Below are 25,160 nucleotides of genomic sequence, written 5' to 3' on the forward strand. Positions count from 1 at the left end.
ATTCATTCAAGCGGTTGCTCCTTGTCACAGGAGTGGAAGGTAATTATGTTTGGGAAAAGAGGGGGCGCTGATATAAAATATAATAAATGCTTGATGAATGCACATAATTCATTCATTAAAGAATCTAGTTCGCATTTGTAAACAAAACAGCAGTCAAATAATGATGTTGTTTTTTTAAAAACAACAACATGTCATCAAATGACTTATTCATATGTTTTATGTGTCAGCATGATGAGTATGTTTCTGAAGGGGGGTGCACACACCTGCTTCCCCTGTCTGGACCCCGATGAAAATGAAAATTAAAAGATCAACAAGGGTTACAATACAAATACACACGTATGGCAGGGCTGTAAGAACAAAATGGATTTTACATACTAAAACAAGATACAAAATATTTCTAAAAGAATCAAGAGTACCAGATAATGGTCATGTCTAGAGAGGGACCTGCAAAAAGTGGAATCCTTCTAAACTGAACTCACTTGTAACTAATGGTTTACTCTGGAATACACGCTGTTACTGTTGGCAAGCTTCAAGCAGGGACTGCATTCATGGGTCAATAGTCACCACTCTCAAAAACGAGGAGTACCATTATATGATATGAGTACATTACTCCGTTCACAAATTCATTGTGAGACGTGTGTTCAAGTTCTGTTTTCAGGATCATCAATATCGGCACATAAATTGATGTACAAAACAATCTACCAAATTGTGCACATCAGATGTGCTTAAGTGGTAAACCAAAATAAGTTGCTAAAGGGATTTCAATGACTGAACAGATTGGTATTTCTTGTTACATAAAGCATTAAAGTTAATTTGTTTGCTGCTCAGCACAACTCTCAGTAATAAAACAGCTCATGGTATTTGACGGCAACCTGTAAATAACTTTAGCCAGATAACCCTGAGGTTGACATTATGAGCAAAGAAGCATGTCGTCAGGGTACGATGACACACAAGTTAACCAAGTCACTGAGTCTGACCACCCGATCCATTAACTCGCCTCATACCACCGGCATAGACAGGACCTATTCTAACCCAGAATTCCCATTTCAGAAATCATTAAGTAAATGGTGACTTTAAACTGTAAAATTCAGCCAGTTTAGACAAGACTCTATATTGCACGAATTCCAAGTGATGGACTAATAATTTCAGTGTTTTTATTGATAATGAGACTACAACCTTGCACCTCCTAAGAAATAAAAGGATGTTTGAATGGAAATATTTCCTTAATGATACAAAAGATGATGTATATGTATATCATGTTGCCATGGCAACATTTCCATCTCTTCTTTTCCACCCTGGTGAGTTCCATAAATATGTTCATCACACAAATGTCTAAGTTGGCAGACTATCTCACATATTTCATTAGCTTCAAATACAACCCACACCTGCCACTGATCCGTGATACATATCCTCACTGTAATCTGGCCTTTGTAACATGTGCATCTTATTCTCTTATTTGGAATGAGCTCAGACAGGGCACTTGTAGTTGAAACTTCGTGATGGATCTGTGGGAAATATTTTCTGACACTGTGTCATCAGCCTCTTCAAACCCTGAAAACAAAGAAATAGTTTATAAATTTAAAAAAACAAAAAAAAAAACAAAAAAAAAACAATAACAATATATTGACATAGCTCTTCAAGAACCATGCATTCCATACCACGTGACGAAACAATACATTTCATTGAAGACCCCAAATCATGTGACTGACACTGGCCTCGAATAATAACTCGTCACATGATCAGTATTGACCTGTCATGTGATGAATATTGACTCGTCTGCTAGAAAACAAGATGGCGGCTGGTACTAAAATTTTACAGAAAACAAATAGGTTACTGAAAATGAAACAGGGGACAGTTTAAAGGCTTCTTAATCTTAAAAGAGAATTTTGGCATAACAACCAAATGATTACTCCTCACGAGGTCAATATGTGAAAACAGTTACCCTAGGACCCGACCTTTTTGTTGGTCTGACTAGACCTTGGCCTGGTAAGGCTACCTCAGGGGTCAGGTCCTTGTGTACTTGTCTCATATATTGACCTCACCAAGAGTAATTACTTGTATAAAGTTCAACATGTTTAAAGCGCCAGGAAGTTGACCATTCTGATCATTGTTTACAAACAATAGCTGATAACCCTCCAGCTCCCTAAGCTCTGCTCACTGTATTCCGTGAGAGAGGTTTCGGCTCCAATGACCACAATGTGGTAGTAGGCTCATTAGCCATGAGCTCATTAAGCCAATAAACCCTTATTTCCGGGGAATACCCCTGCCTTGTTTCTTGCTTTATACAACAGAGGCAAGTATATTGTAATCTAATGAGAACTGAATCGTGCATGAACTAGAAGTGTAAAGCCACACTCGGACATTGTTTCATACATTGCTTCATACACCCAGGACCATTGACGTCCTGGCCCTATAAGGCCTTGTATTTACAGATTCATTTTCAAAACACAAGATCAGTAGTCAAAATAGATAAAACTGCAAAACAATATTTAAATAAGTGATATAGTTTGTGGTATAAAAACAAATAGAATACATGACAACTATTGAAGCAAATTATTCCAGAACCAGTAAAGCAAGGACCACAATTATTTTTACATAATACTCCCCGCTATACCATTAATGTTACGGGCCTTGAATTGGGACCCAAGCTTGTTACACCATTATTTGTTTTTAGTTAAATCTGTAAAAATTACTGTCCTCATAATTTTACATATATTTATGAAATTTAGGGTCCGTAAACCAAGTCATAAAAATGCAAATGCCAAAGATTTATTATTTCCGTTCTATCCAGATTCAATCTTCAATCTGTCACATTGTCGTCATCAGTTAAGCAGATGAATTTTGTATAAACAAGTATCTGTGGAACATTATTTTTCTTGAGACTGGCTGTAACCGTTCCTGTCCACATGGTCGGGGTCACATGAGTTACTTCCCTTGAAACAGTGCAAAATAACTATGTCCAGTCACAATGCTATTATTAGCTATTATAACCATGTCCTACCCAGTTATTGATCAGCTTGATTAGGTGTAAGCATCTGTACCAAAAAATTGCGTAAAAAGTATAAAGAAGATGAAATACAAAAGTTACCCATCGTCACAGTTGCAATATCCCACTTACAGACAAATCAATAATTACAGTTGCTTAAGTTTGCTTAAAAGAAATATCCTACCTGTATATATTTCCTCTGTGTTTCATCATTCAGCACATGGGCCACGTATCTTGACGAGATTTTCTCTCGACCAGTACGGGCGTGGATACCGACCATAGTGACTCCGATAGGCCAAGGTGCATTTCCTATTGCCATCTCTAGGTATGAGTCATTGGCCTGCAGGGGAAGAAGAGAGTGAGTTGGATTCAACAGTACTTCATATATATCACACGGCTGCTCCAATGTTGGCTAGTTATTTCAGGCGTGACAATTAAGAGAGTAAATGTGATGAAAATATTTGACTCTTTCTTGAAGAAAAAAAGAGAGATCCACTGATTTCAACAGCTGATGGTAAATAAGCTGCACCTGGTTACCTCCCTTGAATGCACGCAAACAGCTTCCCTACCATTTCCAACACATTTTTTCTACTTTTGATCTTTTTTGGCCACCGTATTCCACATGGAAATTGGAGAAAATAGTCTATAGAAACATTTTATAACTGTTCCTTAAGCATTCTAATGATATATGTTTTATAACAAAATTCAACATATGAAGTTTGTATTTACCAGATGAAATTACCCTACTTTTTTGCATGATTTTTTATACATTTTTCCCTTTTCTAAGTCAAGATTACTGTTAATTATTTTCCAAAAGTACAATAATACAAACACAATGAATGTATGTTATTATTTACATCTTTCTTCATGTAAGTTAACACTTCTTTGATAAAAAAATGGGATGAAATATGCAAAAACGGGATAAAATATGCAAAAACAGGCTGAATTTAATTTCTACACAGAGTTATGGGAATTGAATTGCCGCATACACAAGATGCCACCCTGGCTGTTCAACCCTTCACACGCCAGAAGTGTAGTGTACATAAGTGTTTATGTTGTTTTACGCCTCCGTCAACAATACTTAGGCAATATCACAGTGGCCTGCATGGCCAGGCAGAGTGAGTGAGTGAGTTTGGTTTTACGCCGCTTTTAGCAATATTCCAGCAAAATCACGGCGGGGGACACCAGAAGTAGGCTTCTCACATTGTACCCATGTCGGGAATCAAACCTGGGTCTTCGGCGTGGCGAGCAAATGCTTTAACCACTAGGCTACCCCACCACCCCGAGCAGTGACCAGTGATCCACAAGTACAGGACATGAAGACACATAAACAGTTCTGGCTCTTGAGCACCATGAACACAGAGTGCCCATTGTAATCGTCTCCTATGACAAGCGGGGCGGTGAGGTAGCCTAGTGGTTGAAGCGTACACTTGTCACGCTGTAGACCCGGGTTTGATCACAACATGGGTACATTGTGTGAAGCTCATTTCTGGTGTCCACTGCAGTGACATCAAACCAAACTAACTCCTATGACAAGCCAAAGATCGTGTGGACCTATTCAGAATCTCAACAGGGTTTAAGAGGTGGGAGAAAGATTTGATGCCACTATAGTTAGAAACAATAATAATAGAGGCTTTCGAAAGTAACTCTAGTCCACAAGCCCGAGACTAATAACTTATTCTGAGGACAAGTAAACATCTAATGATGTATGTATGTATGTATGTATGTATGTATGTATGTATGTATGTATGTATGTATGTAATGGATGATTGTAGCACTTGGGGGCTATAATTCTGAAACTGTTCTCAATGCTTAAATTTGGCTAAGAAACAAGGACTACCGCCATTTTCAGTCTAAGTCAAAGTCGTTGCCATGGAAACTCGTTTTGGTTTTTTTAATATTCCAAACTATCACCACTAGTTCACCACTAGACCTATCTATGTGCCAAATTTGGTGAAGAAATATGATACGGTTTTCAAGATCTGCTCCGGAAACGAAATGGGACGGACAGATAGAAGGACGGACGGACAGCACCCATTCCTATGTCCCCCTTCCACATCGTGGTGGGGGATAATAAAACTGACAGAAAATGTAAACATTGTAACCATTTTCCTCTCATTCAAGCAGGACAAGCTGTAAACTCTAAGGACTAGTGAAAGTCTTCAAAAAAAAGTTTCAAGCAGCAACCTGAGGTTCTCTCACCACATAAAAAACATTACTCTTACCCCGAGATAATCTTTGTCCATCAGCCTCTGTACAATCAGCACCATGCTGTCCATGATATCCTCATCCACATTCTGGCAAAAACAAAAATACACATATCAACATTATGCTGAACAGCACATTACCATTGCATGAACATTAGATCCATCGACATGTTATAGTCATCGAGTGAGTACATGTTGTTTCATGCATTCAAATTCCTTGTATTAGAATGCCAATGTCATGGCTAAAATAAGTTCCTGGGTACTGACAGACACACCTAGAAATTCTTTTGATTAGGTATATTATACGAAGCCAAAGTACATTATACAAAGCAACATATAATTATACAAAGCCAAAGTATATTATATGAAGCAAAAATATATTATACAAAGCCAACGTACAATTACGCAAACCAAAGCATATTATACGAAGCCAACATATAATTATATGAAGCCAATGTATATTATACATAGCCAAAGTACATTATACAAAGCCGACATGATCATACGAAGCCAATGTATATTATACGAAGCCAAAGTATATTATACAAAGCTAGTCATAAATGTTCTTGGCAAAAGTAATCTGAATAAATACAAAAACACGCTCAATGCACAGTATGCACAGTTTGACGATGGATCAAAAGTGTTCTTGTTGGCACTTCTAAATTCCAAAGAGAACAAGAGTTTGCCACTAACGTGGCTATATCCCCCGCCCCTGTTGCAGAATGTATGACATATGTATTAAATCTATACAAACCCTAACCTTTTTCATCTGAGGTGGAACTTCTCATGGAAATTGTGAAAAAAAGAAGAGTTGTTGCCATGGAAACGTAAAAAATAAAAATTTCTAAAATTTCTTAATAGCAAAGGGCACCAGTTCAGCATGCACCTGTCAGACATGCAAAGTTCCTTGAAAAAATATTGAACGGTTTATGAGTTCTGCTCCTGAAACGAACCCTACCCTCTCAAAACCTAAGTCCATCTTGTTGAACATGGAAACATCAGAAATACAAATTTTCGAAAATATCTAAATAACAAAAGGCACCAGTTCAGCATGTACTTGACTGACCTGCAAAGTTTCATGAAAAAATATTGAACGGTTTCTGAGTTATGCTCCGGAAACGAAATGTGATAGACGGACCGACAGAAGTATGGACGGCGGAAGTACAGACGGACGGACGGACGGAGCCCGTTTCTATATCCCCCGCTAACTTTGTTGGGCGGGGGATAATAAACTATATTTCTATCACAGCTATTTCAATGTGCCCTGTAAAACAATACAAATCAGCGGCTAGTTACATGTGAAGTTATCACACACTGGAACTTTGGTTACCACAAGGCCACATCACACAAGATGTTCTAAGTTTATTGTCATAAGTCATCTTTAAGTATTGGGATTATGATGGCCTTAGCGCTAAGATCATGATGACTTTGTGGGCCAAGACCCTGGATCAGCAATATCGCACACTGGTACCTTGGTCCTCACAAGCCCCCTTAGATGCTCTAGTGGACTAAAACTGTTAGTTTCTACCGCTAAGATAGCTTTGTGGAACAGGATGCTGGATCAACAAAGTAGCACATTGGTACCTTGGTCATCAACAGCCCCCTTAGTTGTTCTTAGTTAACTGTCATAAGTCAGTTTTTAAGTACTGAAGATACTACTACCTTAGCACTTACCATTGGCGCTAATGAACATGGGAATGTTCCTCACAGACCAAAGGGCAGAGTGTCACCCTAGGAAATAGCTTTGCCCCCTTAAGACTGGGCTTAATGGAGTATTTACAGCTCATTCATACACAAGAGCATGGGTATGGCGGGACAAATACAGATTTATTGTCATGACAAATCTGGAATTCAAACCCCACGATTACAGGATTCTGGCTTGACTAAGGGAAGCAACTCTGTGGTTTGTTTGGTGGGTTTTTTTGGTTAACGCCACGCTCAGCAATATTCCAGCTATATGACGGCAGTCTGTAATTAATCGAGTCTGGACCAGACAATCCAGTGATTGATATCATGAGCATCTATCCTCACAATGTGGGATCGATGAGATGCATCAAACAAGTCAGCGAGCCTGATCACCCGATCCCGTTAGTCGCCTTTTACAACAAACATAGTTGCGTTTTACGGCAAGTATGGGTTGCTGAAGATCTATTCTACCCCGTATCTTCACGGGTCAGCAATTCTGTGGAGCTTAATGGGGTGGTGAATGGGCCATGGGTGCACTCTTTTCGGACAGTGTCTGTGTGTGTTTGGCAAAAGTTTACATGAATCATTTTTCAGACTTCAAAAGAGAGGTTTCAGACAACCGTGGGTGTGTGTGTAATAAACCTAAGATTACTTACTTTATTTTTCAGTTTCCTAAAGAGAGGTTTGAGATATCCGACAGTCTGGGTGTGCTGGGCACTGTCCAGCTTCCCTCGGGTCATCCGTTTATCGTCCTCCGGTCGGTTGTTCAACATGCAACCCCACATCTTCATGATGTACTGGAACAGTTGTAACCATGGCAACACATGACTCACTTCCATTAGAAAAGACACGAAGTGCTTCAATCTCCTGTTGTGCATAAATCTTTCATCTGAAACTTCTTCGTCTTTAAGATATTTTTGTAAATGACATTAAAAATAGCAGTAAATACTTTATTTGCACTCATTCAAAGTGATCAAGAACTCTGTCAGTATGATTTGGTTGGTTGGTTTGTTGTTTAACGCCGCACTCAGCAATATTCCAGCTATATGACGGCGGTCTGTAAATAATCGAGTCTGGACCAGACAATCCAGTGATTAATTTCATGAGCAATTGGGATCGATGACATGCATCAACCAAGTCAGCGAGTCTGACCACCTGGTCCTGTTAGTCGCCTCATACCACAAGCATAGCTGCCTTTTATGGCAAACATGGGTTGCTTAAGCCCTATTCTATCCCAGATCTTCATGCAGTGGTCTGCTTAAGTACATTCCTATATTTATTTTCAGCAAGTGCACAGCTTTGCATACAGCAATAGTGAAGGTACTTTGGTCACGTTTCTGTGGAAACACACATATCAATGACCACTTGGGGCCATACTCCAACGTGTTGTGTCAACACTGTTGCATCATACCTTGAAAAACCTCAACATAATCAGCTGGTCGTTGTCCTTATCGCCCTTTCCAAGCTCCTCGCGCATTTTCTGGAGAAACAGTTCAAGAAGAACATCAGTATTGTTCAGTAGCCTATGCCTCAAAGTTGTGACTAATGGAGTCGACAATGTGACTTAAAATTCAGTTTGTCTACTCTAAAACATTCAGAGGTCGCCAAATGACTACCTTGAAAAATCAAGTTGTGGCAACTGAATTTAACTACTACACATCAGTAGACAAAATTTATCAACTACATTGAGATTTGCTACGCCGTTTTCTCAATAGATAGTTTTCTGATTGCAATGGAACTCCTATAAGCGCACTTATTGTCTGTGTTAATGAACATTTCGAAAGATCAATGCAGTGGTGCACGGATTAGGTAACATAAAAATAATTTACTGTGTGCAGTGTCTCAAGTTTACGAACTTCTGACATTAGAAGACAGCCCCGTCTTACTTTAACAAATCATGCAGAATTACTTTTTCCATTTTCAACTAAAAATAGACAATTTCAAAAGTTTTTGATATCTCATTGAACTAACCCTACCACAGGATCCTTTCACTGATCTATAACAGATATCTCATTGGACCAACCCTACCACAGGATCCTCTCACTGATCTATAACAGATATCTCATTGGACCAACCCTACCACAGGATCCTCTCACTGATCTATAACAGATATCTCATTGAATTAACCCAACCACAGGATCCTTTCACTGATCTATAACAGATATCTCATTGGACCAACCCTACCACAGGATCCTTTCACTGATCTATAACAGATATCCCATTGGACTATCCCTACCACAGGATCCTTTCACTGATCTATAACAGACATCTCATTGGATTAACCCAAACACAGGATCCTTTCACTGATCTATAACAGATATCTCATTGGACTATCCCTACCACAGGATCCTTTCACTGATCTATAACAGACATCCCATTGGACTATCCCTACCACAGGATCCTTTCACTGATCTATAACAGATATCTCATTGGACTATCCCTACCACATGATCCTTTCACTGATCTATAACAGATATCTCATTGGATTAACCCTACCACATGATCCTTTCACTGATCTATAACAGATATCTCATTGGACCAACCCTACCACAGGATCCTCTCACTGATCTATAACAGATATCTCATTGGACCAACCCTACCACAGGATCCTCTCACTGATCTATAACAGATATCTCATTGGACCAACCCTACCACAGGATCCTCTCACTGATCTATAACAGATATCTCATTGGACCAACCCTACCACATGATCCTTTCACTGATCTATAACAGATATCTCATTGGATTAACCCTACCACAGGATCCTTTCACTGATCTATAACAGATATCTCATTGGATTAACCCAACCACAGGATCCTTTCACTGATCTATAACAGATATCTCATTGGATTAACCCAACCACAGGATCCTTTCACTGATCTATAACAGATATCTCAGTGGACTAACCCTACCACATGATCCTTTCACTGATCTATAACAGATATCTCAGTGGACTAACCCTACCACATGATCCTTTCACTGATCTATAACAGATATCTCATTGCACTAACCCAACCACAGGACCCCTTTTATGGATCTTTAACCATGATAACAGATATCTCACTGGTATATCTTCATCGGTAGTTCCGTCGTCTTTGATAAACACATCATTAGAACACGGGGATCCATCTGATGACTTGATGATCTCATTTAGGTATGCTTGGTCCACTTGATCCATAGCTGCCTTAAAGTCATTGTCAAATCCTTGACCCTACAACACAAGACGATGGTTAGTAACATGATTAACTCCTTGAGAAATAAACACCAATATTCACAGATTCTGAGGGAATCCAATGCTACAATAAGCATGGGTGATCAAATGGTGATCATGATTTCATGAATACCACAATCTTAATTTAAATTATACCCTTTTTAAACCCTGATTAACTTGAGTACCGTCAAGTCTTGTTAATCCGACACTTGTTAATCCGACAATCGGCTTTATCCGACACTAATGATAGGAACCGATTAAATCAGTGCTATTTAGACCCGTTAATCCGACAGTTTCAAACTCCGACTCCGACTCCGACACACCTTATTTGCATAAAATTACCGAAATCACTCATTAATCTGTCTCGTTAATCCGACACAGTGATCAGCGTATTCCGTGGTCATCTGCCCGCGAGTACACCGCCCGTGTTTTGATGCGAGACATGTTGGCTGCTAGCTGCATATTACAACGGCTGTAGAGATAAACTTGCTTAACAATAAACAATTAATGCTTTAAATAAAGAAAACAGGATTAATCACATGCTTATATTACCTCAATCTCATTATGATCCGATACAATTTCTCACTACTGCTGAGGACATCCCATTACAGGTCACGTCAGAACAACCTTTCGCAAACTTTGACCGACCAATGAAATGACTTACAGGAAGTCAACAATAGCCACTAAGAAAGCAGCTTTCTTAAGCTGTGCTGTAACGACTTCTATATTAGACTATGCTTTTTAAAGTATTTTGAATAAGTCATATAGTCTGTAACCGTTGTTTTGTGTTAAGTTTTAGAGAGTGCATGATTAGAAACATATTCCCCTAACAATGTAACATAACAATATGAATATTTCATTTTTCATTTTTTTATTACGTGTTAGTATCGTTATCTATCATGTAGTTGTCCGACTTTTTCGATCACGAAAGTTGATACTACTTAATTTTGTTTATCCGACAAACTTGTTAATCCGACATAATCATATGCAACCAACATTGTCATATTAACGGGACTTGACTGTATGTGTATTAAAATTACACATTATAATGTTCACAAAAAGAATTTTCAATTTTCAATTGCACCTTTCTGATGTCTGGTTCCTGTGTTTCCAACTTCTTGAGACGGATGTAAGCTTCGAGGTCGGACTCTCCAAACAGTCGAATAGGTTCACTCCTCTCCCGCAGTCGGCGGATCACCTGGAAGAGACATGGTCATACAGGTGACGTGGTGTCATCAGCTTGTCACACAATTACTACAGGGTCATGTGGTGTCATCAGCTTGTCACACAATTACTACAGGGTCATGTGGTGTCATCAGCTTGTCACACAATTACTACATGGTCATGTTGTGTCATCAGCTTGTCACACAATTACTACAGGGTCATGTGGTGTCATCAGCTTGTCACACAATTACTACAGGGTCACACAGTGTCATCAGCTTGTCACACACTTACTACAGGGTCACACAGTGTCATCAGCTTGTCACACAATTACTACAGGGTCACACAGTGTCATCAGCTTGTCACACAATTACTACAGGGTCACACAGTGTCATCAGCTTGTCACACACTTACTACAGGGTCACACAGTGTCATCAGCTTGTCACACAATTACTTCAGGGTCACACAGTGTCATCAGCTTGTCACACAATTACTACACTGTCACACAGTGTCATCAGCTTGTCACACAATTACTTCAGGGTCACACAGTGTCATCAGCTTGTCACACAATTACTACAGGGTCACATACTGACATAGTGTCATCAGCCAGTCATACAGCAATTACAGTCTCTTGCCATCACAAATGATCAAAGGATGATAACAGCAGTATTTGGTACCCTTGGTATATCATGGAGACATCTCAGTTGCTACATCATCAGAAGCGGATCCAGGATGGGTTCACTTTTCATTATACGTAACATTATGAGTAGTCTAGATTTGGTTTGTTTTTTTGGGGTCCATAATAATATTATGGTTTTTCAAACATCCTGAACCCTCCCACCCTGGATCTGCCCTGTTCATGTCCAAATCTCTTGATAATTACACTTATTTATAGAGGATAGTGTGCTTGGTCGTAAAGCAGAAGGGATGTTGTTTGCACCCTTGGTAGCATCATGCCAAAAGATATCAGAAGACAGTACTTGTTAACCTGTCTGATGCTCATCATTACGGGCATTGAGTCCCATTTGTATGCTCCATATCTGACAGCTGGTTGACAAGCTGAAAGATACATATAAAAGCTGTGGGTAGTAGAAGACATTCAGTTAAACCATGTAAACACTGCAGCATGTAAACCATTCTCACTTCTTTCCTAGGCAGTTGATCATACTTCTTGTCTTCCTTCTTTTCCAGCTTCTGATCCGCTGATTCTTGACTCTTCTGTGCCTGAAAAACAACATTATCAATATTATTATTATCAATCTGATATACTTTATATCTAATACTTAACCTGCATCACATATTGCATTCCCTTCTGTTTGTTTGAAAACATGACTGGAAACGTCATCCCTTGAGAAAAGAACTTGTTCTTGAACGCAGTTGAAACTGCTTGCCCAAATACATCCTGCACTCACAGCACCAGACAACATACATGTCAATCTTCTTGTTTTCACCGAAGAGTAAACATCGTCTGTGAACGTTATCCTTTGCTTTTTGTTGTGCAGATTAAACCTTTGTTTCCTTTCAGTACAGATTGGTTTTGTTTATTCACTTGGGTATTCTGACATACATACATCTGTTCCATTTATCGTGTTTATGTGCTTTGTTGTCTAATAAACTGTGTTTGCAGTACATGCTGTGTTTCCCACCATTTTTCAACTTGCTTCGTTCTAAATGCTGTCTTAACATACACTTTGTTGTGTATTGTGTACAGTTTAACATTTTTTCATGTTATTGTGATTCTTACTTTCTACATGTTTTGATTGCTATCTGCAGATTACATTCCTCGCTGTCATGGGTGCCTGAAGCCTAAGTCGGCTAAGGACCCACACGGGTTCTGCCCTGGGTGTATGCTGTTATCCAGGTGTGACGCTTGTTGACCCCTACTTATATCTACCTTTGTTGATTAGGTGTTTCAGAAGACATCCGTAATGCCGTTCCAAGATGGCAGATTCTTCTCCATTTTGGACCTCCCCTCCTGCATCATTGAGCGCTGTTGCTATGGTTGCCAGAGTGCTGCAAGCTCCGCTGACCTCGGGACTCCTCCCATCAGAGATGCTACAGACTATCCACTCCCAGGTGCTGGCTCAGGGGATGTCTGCCCATGCCTCTTCCCACCAAGCCACTTCTGACAGAGTGTGTTCACAGAAAAGCCATTCTGCAGTTCATCAGAAGCATCTGGCACCTGCCTCACTATAAAGTCAACAAGCGCCTGAAACTGCAAATAGGCGCTCTGTGACTGAGTTGCCCGAAACAGAACTTCCCACCTGTTTCTCCAGATATACCGCATTTGACACCCGGTCATCATGACAGGTGGTTGATGCGTGACAGATGCTTCAAACACGACTAGCGCTTGAAGCGCAACAGGCAGTCGGAGCAAAATAGGCGTTCAGCGTTGGACAAGCCTTACCCAACTGAGTGGCGCTCTGTGTCTGAGAGGCGCCCAGTGCATCTCCATCCTCCTTTGCCTGACAGGTCGTATGAGGCTGTATGTGATGCTCGACCACTGGCTTCATCCATCAGGTCTTCCGACCCTCATTGTTCTGCTTCACTACTTCTGCCCAGATTAGGAGGATCTAAAATCTTCACGCCTACTGCCTACAGTCAAACCAAAAACGTGGCACATCAACAACCTGGAAACAGAGGCTGTTTACTGGTAATTCCACACTGGAGACATTTCCTTCGTCACGACGAACTGCTGATTGCCACCGACAGCTCGACAGTTGTGCGGTACATCCGGAAGCAGGGTTCTGCTCATTTGGGCACACTGCTGGCCCAGATCTTTCCCCTGTTTCACCTCATCGACTCATCACCATAGAGGTCAGGGTCAGGCACATTCCAGGGCGCAGGCGTGATTGAGTGAGATGGGTTTAACGCCACTTTTAACAGTATTCCAGTTATATGTGGGAGGAAAGCCCGAAGTGATGCAGGTCTCAGACATTTACCACTTCAGTGAAACCCACGAGCACCTAGAAACATAATTGGGGCGAACCGGGATTCGAACCCACAATCTTAGGTTTCTGGCATGCCCAAGGGACACAACTCTGAACAGCGAATCGCGGCACCATAGACGACAGGGCTACCCGTGCCCTCCCTCCCCAGGGTGCAGGAACGTTCCAGCAAATGCCTCATCAAGGCCAGACAAGCCTTCCCCGATGGAGTGGATGCTACACTGGGACCCCTTCCACTTTCTCTGTCACCTGTTTGCAAGGAATCTCAACCTTTCATCTTCCGAGGGGACACATTCATGATGCATATAACCAACGCATTCCAGCTGGGAAGTATGGTCATTTTAACCTCTCTTTAGCCCTCAGCTGTACTTATGTTATTTGATCATAATACGACTCATGTGATTTACTTAAGGTAAGATCCTTGAAGAGTACACCCAGCACTTGTGGGTCCTGCACCAGTCTCCACCTGCGGGTTGCTGTAGCTGTTGGTGTGCAAGGTATCTCGCCTGATACTTTTACTGTTACTACACTTACCCACACTCGAGGTTTAGAGGACATTCCCTGAAGGTATGCTCTCCCTGTCTTGTCAGATAAAATGCAATGTGTAATGAAGGATTAAGTAAAAGTTATCAATGTCTTATATATTTAATACTTTTCCTGCATTTCATCGCGAATGGGACCACCAAGTCTGGCGCATCCTCCCCACTCATTTCTTCAGTAGACATTGCTGTTTTCTCAACAAGAAGCGTGACATGTATGATGACTGGTATGGTGAGGGCAGGATGTATTTGGGTGAACAGTTTCAACGGTGTTCAGGAACAAGTTCTTTTTTAAAGGGATCACGTTTTCAAACAAACAGAAGGGAATGCAATTTGTTAGCAGGATAAAGTAAAAATAATGTATTTGGATAAACATGTGAACTAGTACTCACTCTTACTTTTTTTGTTTCATTCTTATAGATTTTTACTATTGTAACTTTTGTCTTGCAGGGTCACCTATTATACAGTGATGCACACAATTACAATCAGCTTTTCGTACAAGGGCAATCAAAAACATGAAAATATTAACATTATAGCCTCTATGGCACCTGCATTATTGGAGATGGAAACATACGCTCCCACCCCCCAGCGTCCCAGCTGTGTTCTGCAGCTTGCCCTCCCTACCTGTTCTGCATCTTCAACCTGAGCCTTGTTTCTCTTCCAGTACTCAGCTGTCTGCTGGGCAGCTAGGTCCCCTCGCTTGAAATACTTCTTGTTGGGGGCCTGAAAAATAGGAGTACCTATTATCACTAGGATCACTGGTGATGTCATTGATTGGAAAATTCAGTGCTGACAATATCAAACACGTGAAATGAAACATATTACAATTTATCATGTTTATTGATCATGTTCATCATTGTTGATATATCAAACAATCGATGAAGGATAACATAAAGACTCAGTTATTAAAGGGACAGTATGTTGACTGCTCTGTGTCTGTTAAAATCATGCATGAAATAATTTCCGAGTGTGATGTCAGTAGTATAGACAATACACCTATTTCAACAGCACTGGCTGATTGTAAGATATCTGAGGAGGAGTTTCGTTTAGTGTTGTCAGAACTCACCAAATACAACGCAATGAAGCAGGAGATTCGCTCCAATTCTCATAAGACCAGTGGTATTAGCGAAGACGAGAAAAAAAAAGTTCATAGAACAGGGGAGACAACAAGCGCATCAATTATTCCGTGCAAAAACCAAAGAACTGGTTGGAGATTAAAAACAGATTGTTTCCTGTCGTTGGATCACATTTAAACGAATGCTTACATTAGTAAAAATGTTGAATATCACTTTGTTCAAAATAATGGTATGTGTATGAGAAATAATAGAGAATATTTTCATTACAATTTAGTTTAGATTCATGACGATCCTTGAATCACATCATCATTTTCACATAAAAAAATTCCCTCTGTAGTAGCAGTATAGGTGTATAAATCTGGCTCCAGAGGGGTTGCAGTAAAACCATCATTGTCTATACTACTGATGTCACATGTTCGATTCAATTCTCAACCAAAACAATAGAGAAGCACAGATAAGCCAAGCCTCAGAGTTTGGACTTTTATCGACTCGTGTAGATATATTTGATATCAAAAGACACTGGGGTGAGATTCTCAAAAAGAACAGATCTTAAATTAGTTAAAAACCAGTGGTTGAAAGAAAAGGCAACCTTGCAGGCAACTACATTGACCGACAGGGTTTAGAGGGTGCCAACAATGTCTACGGCTAGTAAATGTGGCTCAATCAGCTCTTATCTCCTGCACTGATTGCTGTGAGGTTATAGTCACGATACACTCTGGCTTGTTTTCCGTATTTCTTACAATATTCTGTGGCATAATAATTCGTATCAAAATAGTCCTATAAATTGTGACATAAAAATAAGAATATTGAGGTGGGGAAATTATCTTCTTATCACAGTTTTAAAGACGGTTTCATTTTCACTTACAAAGACATTACTGTTCTCGATTTGTCGCTTTTTTCTCTCAATTTCAGCTTTCAAGAATTCCATTGCTGACCATACCGTAAACAAATCTATCCATATGACATTTATGAAACCATCCCTGATTGGTTCAAGGGGTCAAATATCAACCAATCACCGGTAGTTTAACACAATGTTTAAGGAAGTATAGCAAAGAGAGTGCCCGGATTATCAATCAGCTTATGTTCCAGAACCGAGAATTGTGAATGCTGTGTTTATTAGTGTGCTGTCGCTGATGTTGGTCAAGGAAACAGTGTATATACTTTGTATTTTCGTACTTGTATCACTCCTCAAGCAATGTCTATCACTCGACGTAACTGTCAGTACCTGCAACTTGTGGAACTTTATGTTCAACTGGGATATAAGAAAACATCGTATCGCAGAACTGGTAATGCAATTCAACCTTATTACCCACCCATCATCGTATAAATATGTGAATTCATTCCTAGTTCATTAATACTGGTCATGGCCCCCTGGTCATATCTATTTTTAAGCCAATACATCACACATGAGATGCAGCCAGTGCCAGTGAAGGGTCTCGGCTAATACACAGGACCTGATACAAGCCTGAGCCGCGATGACGTGCGACAGTAAAGAAATTACCCTACGTCACATAATCAAAACTAGTTTAATGCACCTACATAGCCATGTTTGGATTATTTACGAGTTGGGCCAGAGCAGAAGCGTGTTAATATTAAGTATTTAAATATTAAGCAACCCCAAACAAGTTACGGCTACTCAAGTTTGCCAGCTAAAATTGCGCGTTGAACACACAAATGTATAAACAACAAAGATTTAATAACTTTACAATATTTTAATAGACCAAAGCAAACATCAATCCCTCTCCCCTTGTGCAGTGATGTCATATGCATGGTTCAGAGCAGTAATGCAACACAAGCCCCGCCCATTCTATTATCAGCCAAATAGTTTCAAAGTGGGCATGGCCTAACCTATTTTCGGTTTATAGAAACATAAACGCAAAAAAATACTGCTTGCAGTTTAATTATTACGATTGTGCTGGAATTGGCGGTGTTTTTTATCACTTTTTGAAGTGTTTATCAAAGTCGATCAAATATAACGGTAACACTGTATCATTCGCAGAAGCGCGAGGTCTTACTTTAACTACCCGACGAAGGAGGGCAGTTGAAAAGACCAAGGGCTTCTGCAAATGATAATGCCTTAAAAAATAGCGTTACCGTTATTATAGCTAAAATGGTTAGAATGTGTTATCAAATAAAAATAAACCATATCGGTTTTGAAACATTTAGTGCAATCAACACGAATTTCACTGACCCACTTTTACAAATATGGAAAGGTCATAGAACAAACCAGATGACGTCACTATTGAACGTGAAGTCACCTTTCCCTATCCCTATGACGTCACCTAACAACAGGCGTGATAATAGCCCGTCGTCAAGCAATATGAGGACATTATCAAGTTACAGTGTCCCGCTCATTTAAGATAACATGCGGGCGGTTTAATGATAATTCTATCCATTTTACCTATAATACAAGATATTTACCATCCCAAAATGTGTGATAAGCTCTGATTATTGTCATGTCTTAAAGGATTTGTTTCCTCTTTTCAGATTCGTGAATCCAACTCTGATATTGTTGCGTTTCAAGAAGTACGAAGTGATTTCTATGAAGAACATTCCCAGGTGTTAGAGTTAAAGAAATTGTTACCCGAATACAGATGGGCTGTATGGCGCACAGCCAACACAGTTGCTCAAAGTGATAACTTCATCCAAAACCTTTGGGCAAAGGAAGGTAGGACCCTGCTTTCAAAATAACCCAAACAAATTCTGATTTCGTTGCCCATTTCATTGTCATTTGGACTAAACCATCTTCCTGGGGCAGGGGAGTTAACTGACTGTAAAAGTCCAGTTTCCACCCTTGCCGAGCTAGGCTGAAATTTCTGAGCTAGATTGTTGCACTATCAGTGGCTATGAAGAGTTATGTCCCTTCTATGTCCTTCCTACACACAATCAGATTCCACCTCTCGTATAGCTTACATTTGCTTCAAACAAAATAGAGGCGCCCAGTCTAGACAATAAGAACGATAATCAAATCTGTATTGTTATAGAACGGTGCAAATCATGTGAGCACCTTGATTAAAAACATGAAACATTTTGGAAAATATCTGTTGATGCAAAGTTGGTGGTACACATGATTTGCAAATCCTGCAAGTGACCGAAATCTGCACGGCAGTTTACGAACCAGATGTCGATTTGGTTACACGATTTTGATTGGACTATGTATAGACTCGTTAGTCCGGCTAAAATGTAACTCCATAATTCCCATCTAGTTCGGCAAGGGTGGAAACTGAACTTTTATAGTCAGTTAACTCCCTTGCCTTGGGAAGATCGGACTAAACATGCTAAACCATCTGTTTTATTTTTTTCTTCTGCTGAGTTGTACAGATCATCGAGATAAGATTGTAGTTAGTTCTATACAGTGGCAAGGATGAGTAATTATTAGAATATACAAACTGTGGTATTAATGGTTAATAGAAAGTTGGTACTATGGTATTCACCGTATTAACATGATAAGCGCTTGGATATTAACAGACTGGTCTGCCTATTTAAATCAGTCACAATTAAATTTGATGTCAAAGCAAGAGAGGAAGAGTAAAATATGTATTAAATGTCTGTGAAAGTAAACTTTTCTGCCATGCTATTTCCGGTGCCAACATGCTACTGGTGATGTTTTTGATATTTACAAAATGTCAGAGCTCAATCTCTGCATGAACAATATGCACCCCAGCTGTACTTCTGTAAAAAATGTTTATTATAATAAACAAGAAAATATGGACAGTCATGTACACTTGATTGCTTAATAGAAGATCGATTGTGTATAAAGATTACTTGTAGATTGGCCGAGAAGTTGGCTAAGGGTGCTTTATGTAGGAAGTCGTGATACAGTAGTGCTTTTGCTGCATTAGTTTGTTTTTTACCAATAAGTAAAAATAACATATATACTGGAATACATTATAGAATTACTACCATTCAGAAGTAAAAGGTTTTAGCTGATCTCTTTATATGGACGAAAATGATTACTGATTCGACGTTATAAGCGCCCAGGGTGCTCACAAAATTAGAAATAGGGGGCTCTTATTAGAATATTATTTTGGTGGAAAAAAACAGAGTTGAAGGATAAATTTTGTAGTTTATGCTGACAGCCTGAAATGTTTATATACGACAGATATATTTTTCCAAAATTTAAATGCCCATAATTAAGGGTGCATATAACAAACATGCATATTATACGCGAATAAATAAGTCTTGTGTACATTGATCAATCGGAAGGGGTGCTAATTGGGATTGTTCACTAGCCAATATATTTGCAAAAATCGCTGTGGACGCTTATTAGAGCGGGGTGCTTAAAACTGACATAATGTTTTGTATTTCCAGGGATAGGTGTACTGAGCAAGCGGCCCATCTTGACTATGAACATGCAGAGTCTGCCGAACCACGGAGGTCCCGACACCAACAAGAGAATTGCCCTCCATGTCAGCATCAGCCTGGACAGAAACACGGTCCTCAACCTCGTGGCAGTTCATTTCTCCTACCACCGGCAACAGCAGTGTCAAAACTCGGCAGCTATCCTGGAATACATAAGATGTATGTAGTTTAGTAATTGTTCTTCTCTGTCATCATGGTAGACGCTGGGGTGGCCTAGAGGTTAAAGGGTTTGCTTGTCATGACAAAGGCCTGGCTTCAGTTCCTTACATGGGTACAATGTGTGACGCCCATATCTGGTCTCCCCCACTGTGATATTGCTGGAATATTGCTAAAAGCTGCGTAAAACCCACGCTGGGGTAGCCTAGAGGTTAAAGGGTTTACACATCACGCTGAAGGCCTGGGTTCAATTCTCCACATGGGTACATTGTGTGAAGCCTATTTCTGGTCTCCCCGTGGGATATTGCTGCAATATTGCTAAAAGCTGCATAAACTCTCTGACTCTATCATTATGTCCCGAACTTCCAAGATCCACTTATTATTTGGTCATTTCCAAGGGCAGTATTCGACAGTGATTTTAGCACTACGACTGCCTAGAATTATGACTATAGTAAGATCTCTTTGCCAACTGTGCCCTGATTCACGCTGACAATCTTTATTGGCATTGGATGATCAGGCTCGCTGACTTGGTTGATGCATGTCATTGATCCCGATTGCGTGGATCGATGCTCATGTTGTCAATCACTAGATTGTCTGGTCCAGACTCGACTGTTTACAGACCGCCGTCATATAGCTGAAATATTGCTGAGCACGGCATTAAACAACAAACAAACATTATTGGTCTATCAGCACTGCAGCTGTGAGAAGTTGGCCAAAGACTATAACCTGCATCACTTTAGATTTCCCTTTTATACAAATTTTGAGATTTGATTCAGAGGAGACACCAGACCCGCTAGATAGGCTAACTTTCAAGAGAAATGTGAAAATTAGATGAGGAAAGATTGAAGTTTACATTTTCACATGCTTTCATTGTTTCTGATACATTTTATATTTTTCAAGAGACTAAACAATCCATTCCTAATGATCATATTCATAAATTTCGATGTCTTGCATGTTGACCTCAAAAGTCCTCATTACAAAGAATGTGTGGCTCAGTATATAGGTTGTCATTAGTTCCTACAGATTATGATCATGTGTACAATATAGGAACTATTCTTCAGTGAAACAGATGAAGAATGTCATCATTGTTGGTGACTTCAACACATACATGGACTATGACGCCCCAGTCCGGGTGTTTACCGACAGAGTTGTCTCCCCGTCCAACCCCTGCTACCTTGAGATGAAGACCCCGTCCGACAAGGCTCAGACCGCCAGGGTCCTGATGATGGACACCTGGGTACACAGCTCATCCAAAGGGGAAGGACTCACCTTCAGCAACATGGTGAGGAATGATGCATACCCCAGCTTTCTGTTCATCTTCCTGAGGCAAGGGAGTTAAAGAGGTTGCATACAAAAAACAAAAAATTCAAGAAATGGGTATATTTGGTATCATTTTGTAGGAAAATATGTCCTGAATCAAATTACTCAATAAAAAAACCCAAGTCACCACGGCATTTTTTTAATAAATGGCGCCATCTAGAGGCACCGGATGATAAACTCATTGTGCCAATAAAATGGTCATTTTAAAGTTTGATTATTTAATGAGTGTTTTTAGACATATTACAGTACTGTTATGACACAAAACAGAAAAATGAAAATTCAAGTCAAAACATTTTAAATTTCACCCATCATTTGACTTTAAAAAAAGCACATTTTCCTACAATTTCCTAAAATTGATTCATCAGTCAAAAAAGCATTTTACAAAATCAAGATATTTTTCAAACTGGCTTATTTCTAATGTTTATTCATTGTAAAATAAAATTATAAAATAAAAACAACATGTTACCAGAGGATATTCAAATTATTTTCAATCAACACAGCATACCCCTAAAATAATGAATCGGGGGAGGTAACTCTTGCCCAAATTTACCTTTCTATGAGTTCAAGTACAATTAGCCGTGAGTCATAGGGACGGAACCGCATTACAAATACTCGCCGTTACATGCGCGTCCAGTATGCGCATGAACAATGGTATCCAACGTCTTTAACTGACTGTAAAAATCCAGTTTCGACCCTTGCTGAACTAAGATGGATTATCTAGGCTTGATCCTAAAGGCCACCAGTGGCTGTTACGAGTTACGTCCCTTCTATGTCCCTCCTACTGACCAATCAGATTCCACCTCTCATATCATTTGCATTTGCTTCAAATAAAATGGTGTCATCAAGTGAAGACGAACTGATCAATAATCAAGATCTATTTTGAAATAAAACGGATCTTACTTCACCAGGTTCATCAAATCATGTGAGCGAGCACCTTGATTGAAAACATGAAAAGATTTGGAAAATATCTTTGATGCTAAGTTGTCTGAGCACATGCATTGCAAACCCTGCAATCGGCCGACATCTGCATGGCAGTTTGCGAACCCGATGTAGATTTCATTACATGATTTTGATTGGACTGTGCATAGACTTGGTAGTCAAGGCAAAATGTCACTCCATGATTCCAGCATAGTTGGGCAAGGGTGGAAACTGGACTTTTATAGTCAGTGAACTCCCTTGTCTCGGGAAGATGCTTTCTGCCACACCCTAAAGGGACTTAAGTCGATTATCAAGGAGATTGTTGTTTGGTGTGGTGGTTGTTTTGTGTTATATCATTGAGATTTTTATGTTATATGTTGTGTTATTTCTAAACATTGTTGTGCAAAATAGGGAGAATAGGTGTGATATGTCAGGGGCTTTGTTGTTCAAAACAATTCACAAAAGTTATCAGCACTAATCTCATTAATTAATCCCTATTGCAATACATGAAAGGGTAACAACTTACTAACAAGGTAAATGTTTGTTTAACAATTGAAGTTAGATTGATGAAGTTGGAAGTCGGATCGTAATTAGGCCTAGATATGAAAACTGAAAGAGCATAATTAAAACGGTTTTATGACAAATTTCAGTATTGAGAAACCATATACTTTTAACACACGTCAAAAGAAGTTATAAACTCGTACTACTTAAAAAGTAGAGCAATGATGAATCACTGGATTGTCTGGTCCAGACTCGATTATTTACAGACCGCCGTCATATACCTGGAATATTGCGTAAAACAACAAACAAAATAAGTCTAACTTTACTTCATTTCCAGCCCACGCCAGGATATGAAAGTCGACCAGACCGGATCCTCGTGACCAGGCAGTCATTCAAGGTCAAACTGACACGCCTGTCTGGAAATGGCACAACATACAAAAGCAAATACCAAGGATCCATCAAACTGAAGCGCGTCCGATCTCTGATCCGAAACGCCTTCTATTCATTTCAAGGATACGCTGGTTTCTCCTGTGATCACGACTGTGGGCCCCGAGGAGTGTGTCGATGTGGGATGTGTGTTAAGGGAGACAACTCTGAACGATGTGACCTGCCCAATTGTAAAGAATGCAATAGCTATCTTTTTGGCATTTTTATATCTTATTCATTTGTACTTGCACTTTCAGTTTTATCCTTTTTATACGCCTTACTGAGGGTTTTAGTTGTGTCCTCAAAGTTCAGTCCAGAAACGTTTTTTTCTATCATGGGTTGCACTTGTTGTTTGTTCAACCCTCAACTGTACAGTTTTCAACGTTTGTCAAGTAGGCATCGTTCTCTCCGAATATTTGCACCGATAGTGCGACTACCGCCAATGGTCTTGTTGATTTGTGCCTTGATCTTAATCATATTCCTCTTGTTTATTGGAGACAACTTTTTCAAGACGGGTTTAGAAACTGCAAGTCTTATAATGGATGAAGAATTTTTTCCTTCCGATCATTTGATGTATACAGCCCGGCTTGAATTGAAGCCATGATTTTCACTCATAGTGAGTGAGTTAGTGAGTTGGGTTTAACTCCGCTTTGAACAGTATTTCAGTAATATTGCGCATGTCAGCTTAAGGCTAAAAAAATTAATAGTCTTGGTTCTCAGGCACCGTCCACATCATCATAAAGTGTGTTGCACATTTCGTTTTTATTTCCATTTTCAAAAACAATCTAAAAAATCCTAATACTTTAATGAAAACAATATGATCCAATATAGTATGCAGTAGATTCCCTTTACTTGCACATTTTACATGGTATTTGGTTACATACTAGTTTGAACAAGCAAAAAAAAAAAAACACCTCCCGCTTGCACTATATTTTCAAAAGTCATTGCCTGAGAACCAATTCTTTTATTTTGTTAAGCCTAATGTTCGAGGAAAGCTGAAGTGATGCGGTTCTCACATGTTTACCCGTTTGGTGAAACCCACGGGTATGGTGCTGACAAAACAAGAAACATAATTTGATCGAACTGGGAATCAAACCCAAGATCATAGGTTTCTGGCATGTCCAAGGGATGCAACTTTGTGCAGCAAATTGTGGCACCCTTGATGACCAGGCCACCTGTGCCCTTTGGCACTCTTAATCAATACCGTTTGTGCCTATAGAAGCAAACACCTTACAGACTTATGCATCGTCATGCAATCAGGTTTTCTTTACACATATTCTTATGGAATCTGTGTTTTTACGGTTACAGAAAAATTAAGCCTACAAGAAATTATTTGGTCTTGTTAACAATATGTTTACTTATGTATGGATGGAGACATATGTGTTTATAGAACGGAAAATACTGACCGAGATGCAATTATAGAATATACGGTCAGTGATTGTGCCATGACAAATAGAAGTTTTTCTCACCAATTTTTGAATTGTAAAGCAAGATTAAGGGGATTGTGTTGCGAGAAACGTTGTGCAAAAGACGAGGGGCCTGCTAAAATTTATCAGAACTATGGAGAGTAGTGGTATGTAAATTATGATTAACATTATATAGGTACTGGTATAATTGGGAGGATGGTCATAAAGATATATATTCGAGTGTCTGTGTGTGTGTG

General features: G+C 39.6%; 2 protein-coding genes across 2 annotated transcripts; one reads left to right on the top strand and one right to left on the bottom strand.

Moving 5' to 3' along the window:
• Positions 1 to 346: 346 nt before the first annotated feature.
• On the bottom strand, positions 347 to 16,767 carry LOC139444833 (pre-mRNA-splicing factor 18-like). The gene is made up of 10 exons (XM_071225811.1): positions 16,680 to 16,767; positions 15,363 to 15,461; positions 12,395 to 12,475; positions 11,175 to 11,288; positions 9,944 to 10,090; positions 8,291 to 8,359; positions 7,536 to 7,676; positions 5,212 to 5,283; positions 3,171 to 3,326; positions 347 to 1,551 (listed from the first exon to the last, which is right to left on the bottom strand). Exons 1-10 carry the CDS (start codon positions 16,740 to 16,742, stop codon positions 1,468 to 1,470), a joined length of 1,026 nt encoding a protein of 341 aa, XP_071081912.1. The 5' UTR covers positions 16,743 to 16,767; the 3' UTR covers positions 347 to 1,467.
• Positions 16,768 to 16,891: 124 nt separating this feature from the next.
• On the top strand, positions 16,892 to 24,322 carry LOC139444832 (uncharacterized). The gene is made up of 5 exons (XM_071225810.1): positions 16,892 to 17,100; positions 18,302 to 18,482; positions 20,126 to 20,335; positions 21,394 to 21,614; positions 23,409 to 24,322. The coding sequence occupies exons 1-5, from the start codon at positions 16,948 to 16,950 to the stop codon at positions 24,099 to 24,101; spliced, it is 1,458 nt and encodes a 485-aa protein (XP_071081911.1). The 5' UTR covers positions 16,892 to 16,947; the 3' UTR covers positions 24,102 to 24,322.
• Positions 24,323 to 25,160: the final 838 nt, after the last annotated feature.

This window comes from Haliotis cracherodii, unplaced genomic scaffold (assembly GCF_022045235.1).
Source record: "Haliotis cracherodii isolate W230 unplaced genomic scaffold, xgHalCrac1.p SCAF_6, whole genome shotgun sequence".
In the NCBI taxonomy this organism is placed as follows: Eukaryota; Metazoa; Mollusca; class Gastropoda; order Lepetellida; family Haliotidae; genus Haliotis; species Haliotis cracherodii.

Excerpts from the sequence above, each read along its gene's own strand:
- LOC139444833 (XM_071225811.1), bottom strand. The coding sequence starts at position 16,742 with ATGGAATTCTTGAAAGCTGAAATTGAGAGAAAAAAGCGACAAATCGAG. Across the intron at positions 10,091-11,174 it reads AGGAACCAGACATCAGAAAG|GGTCAAGGATTTGACAATGA; the intron begins GTGCAATTGAAA and ends CTTGTGTTGTAG. Across the intron at positions 5,284-7,535 it reads TTAGGAAACTGAAAAATAAA|AATGTGGATGAGGATATCAT; the intron begins GTAAGTAATCTT and ends TGTTTTTGCCAG.
- LOC139444832 (XM_071225810.1), top strand. The coding sequence starts at position 16,948 with ATGTTGGTCAAGGAAACAGTGTATATACTTTGTATTTTCGTACTTGTA. Across the intron at positions 17,101-18,301 it reads AACATCGTATCGCAGAACTG|ATTCGTGAATCCAACTCTGA; the intron begins GTAATGCAATTC and ends TCCTCTTTTCAG. Across the intron at positions 20,336-21,393 it reads TATCCTGGAATACATAAGAT|TGAAACAGATGAAGAATGTC; the intron begins GTATGTAGTTTA and ends ACTATTCTTCAG.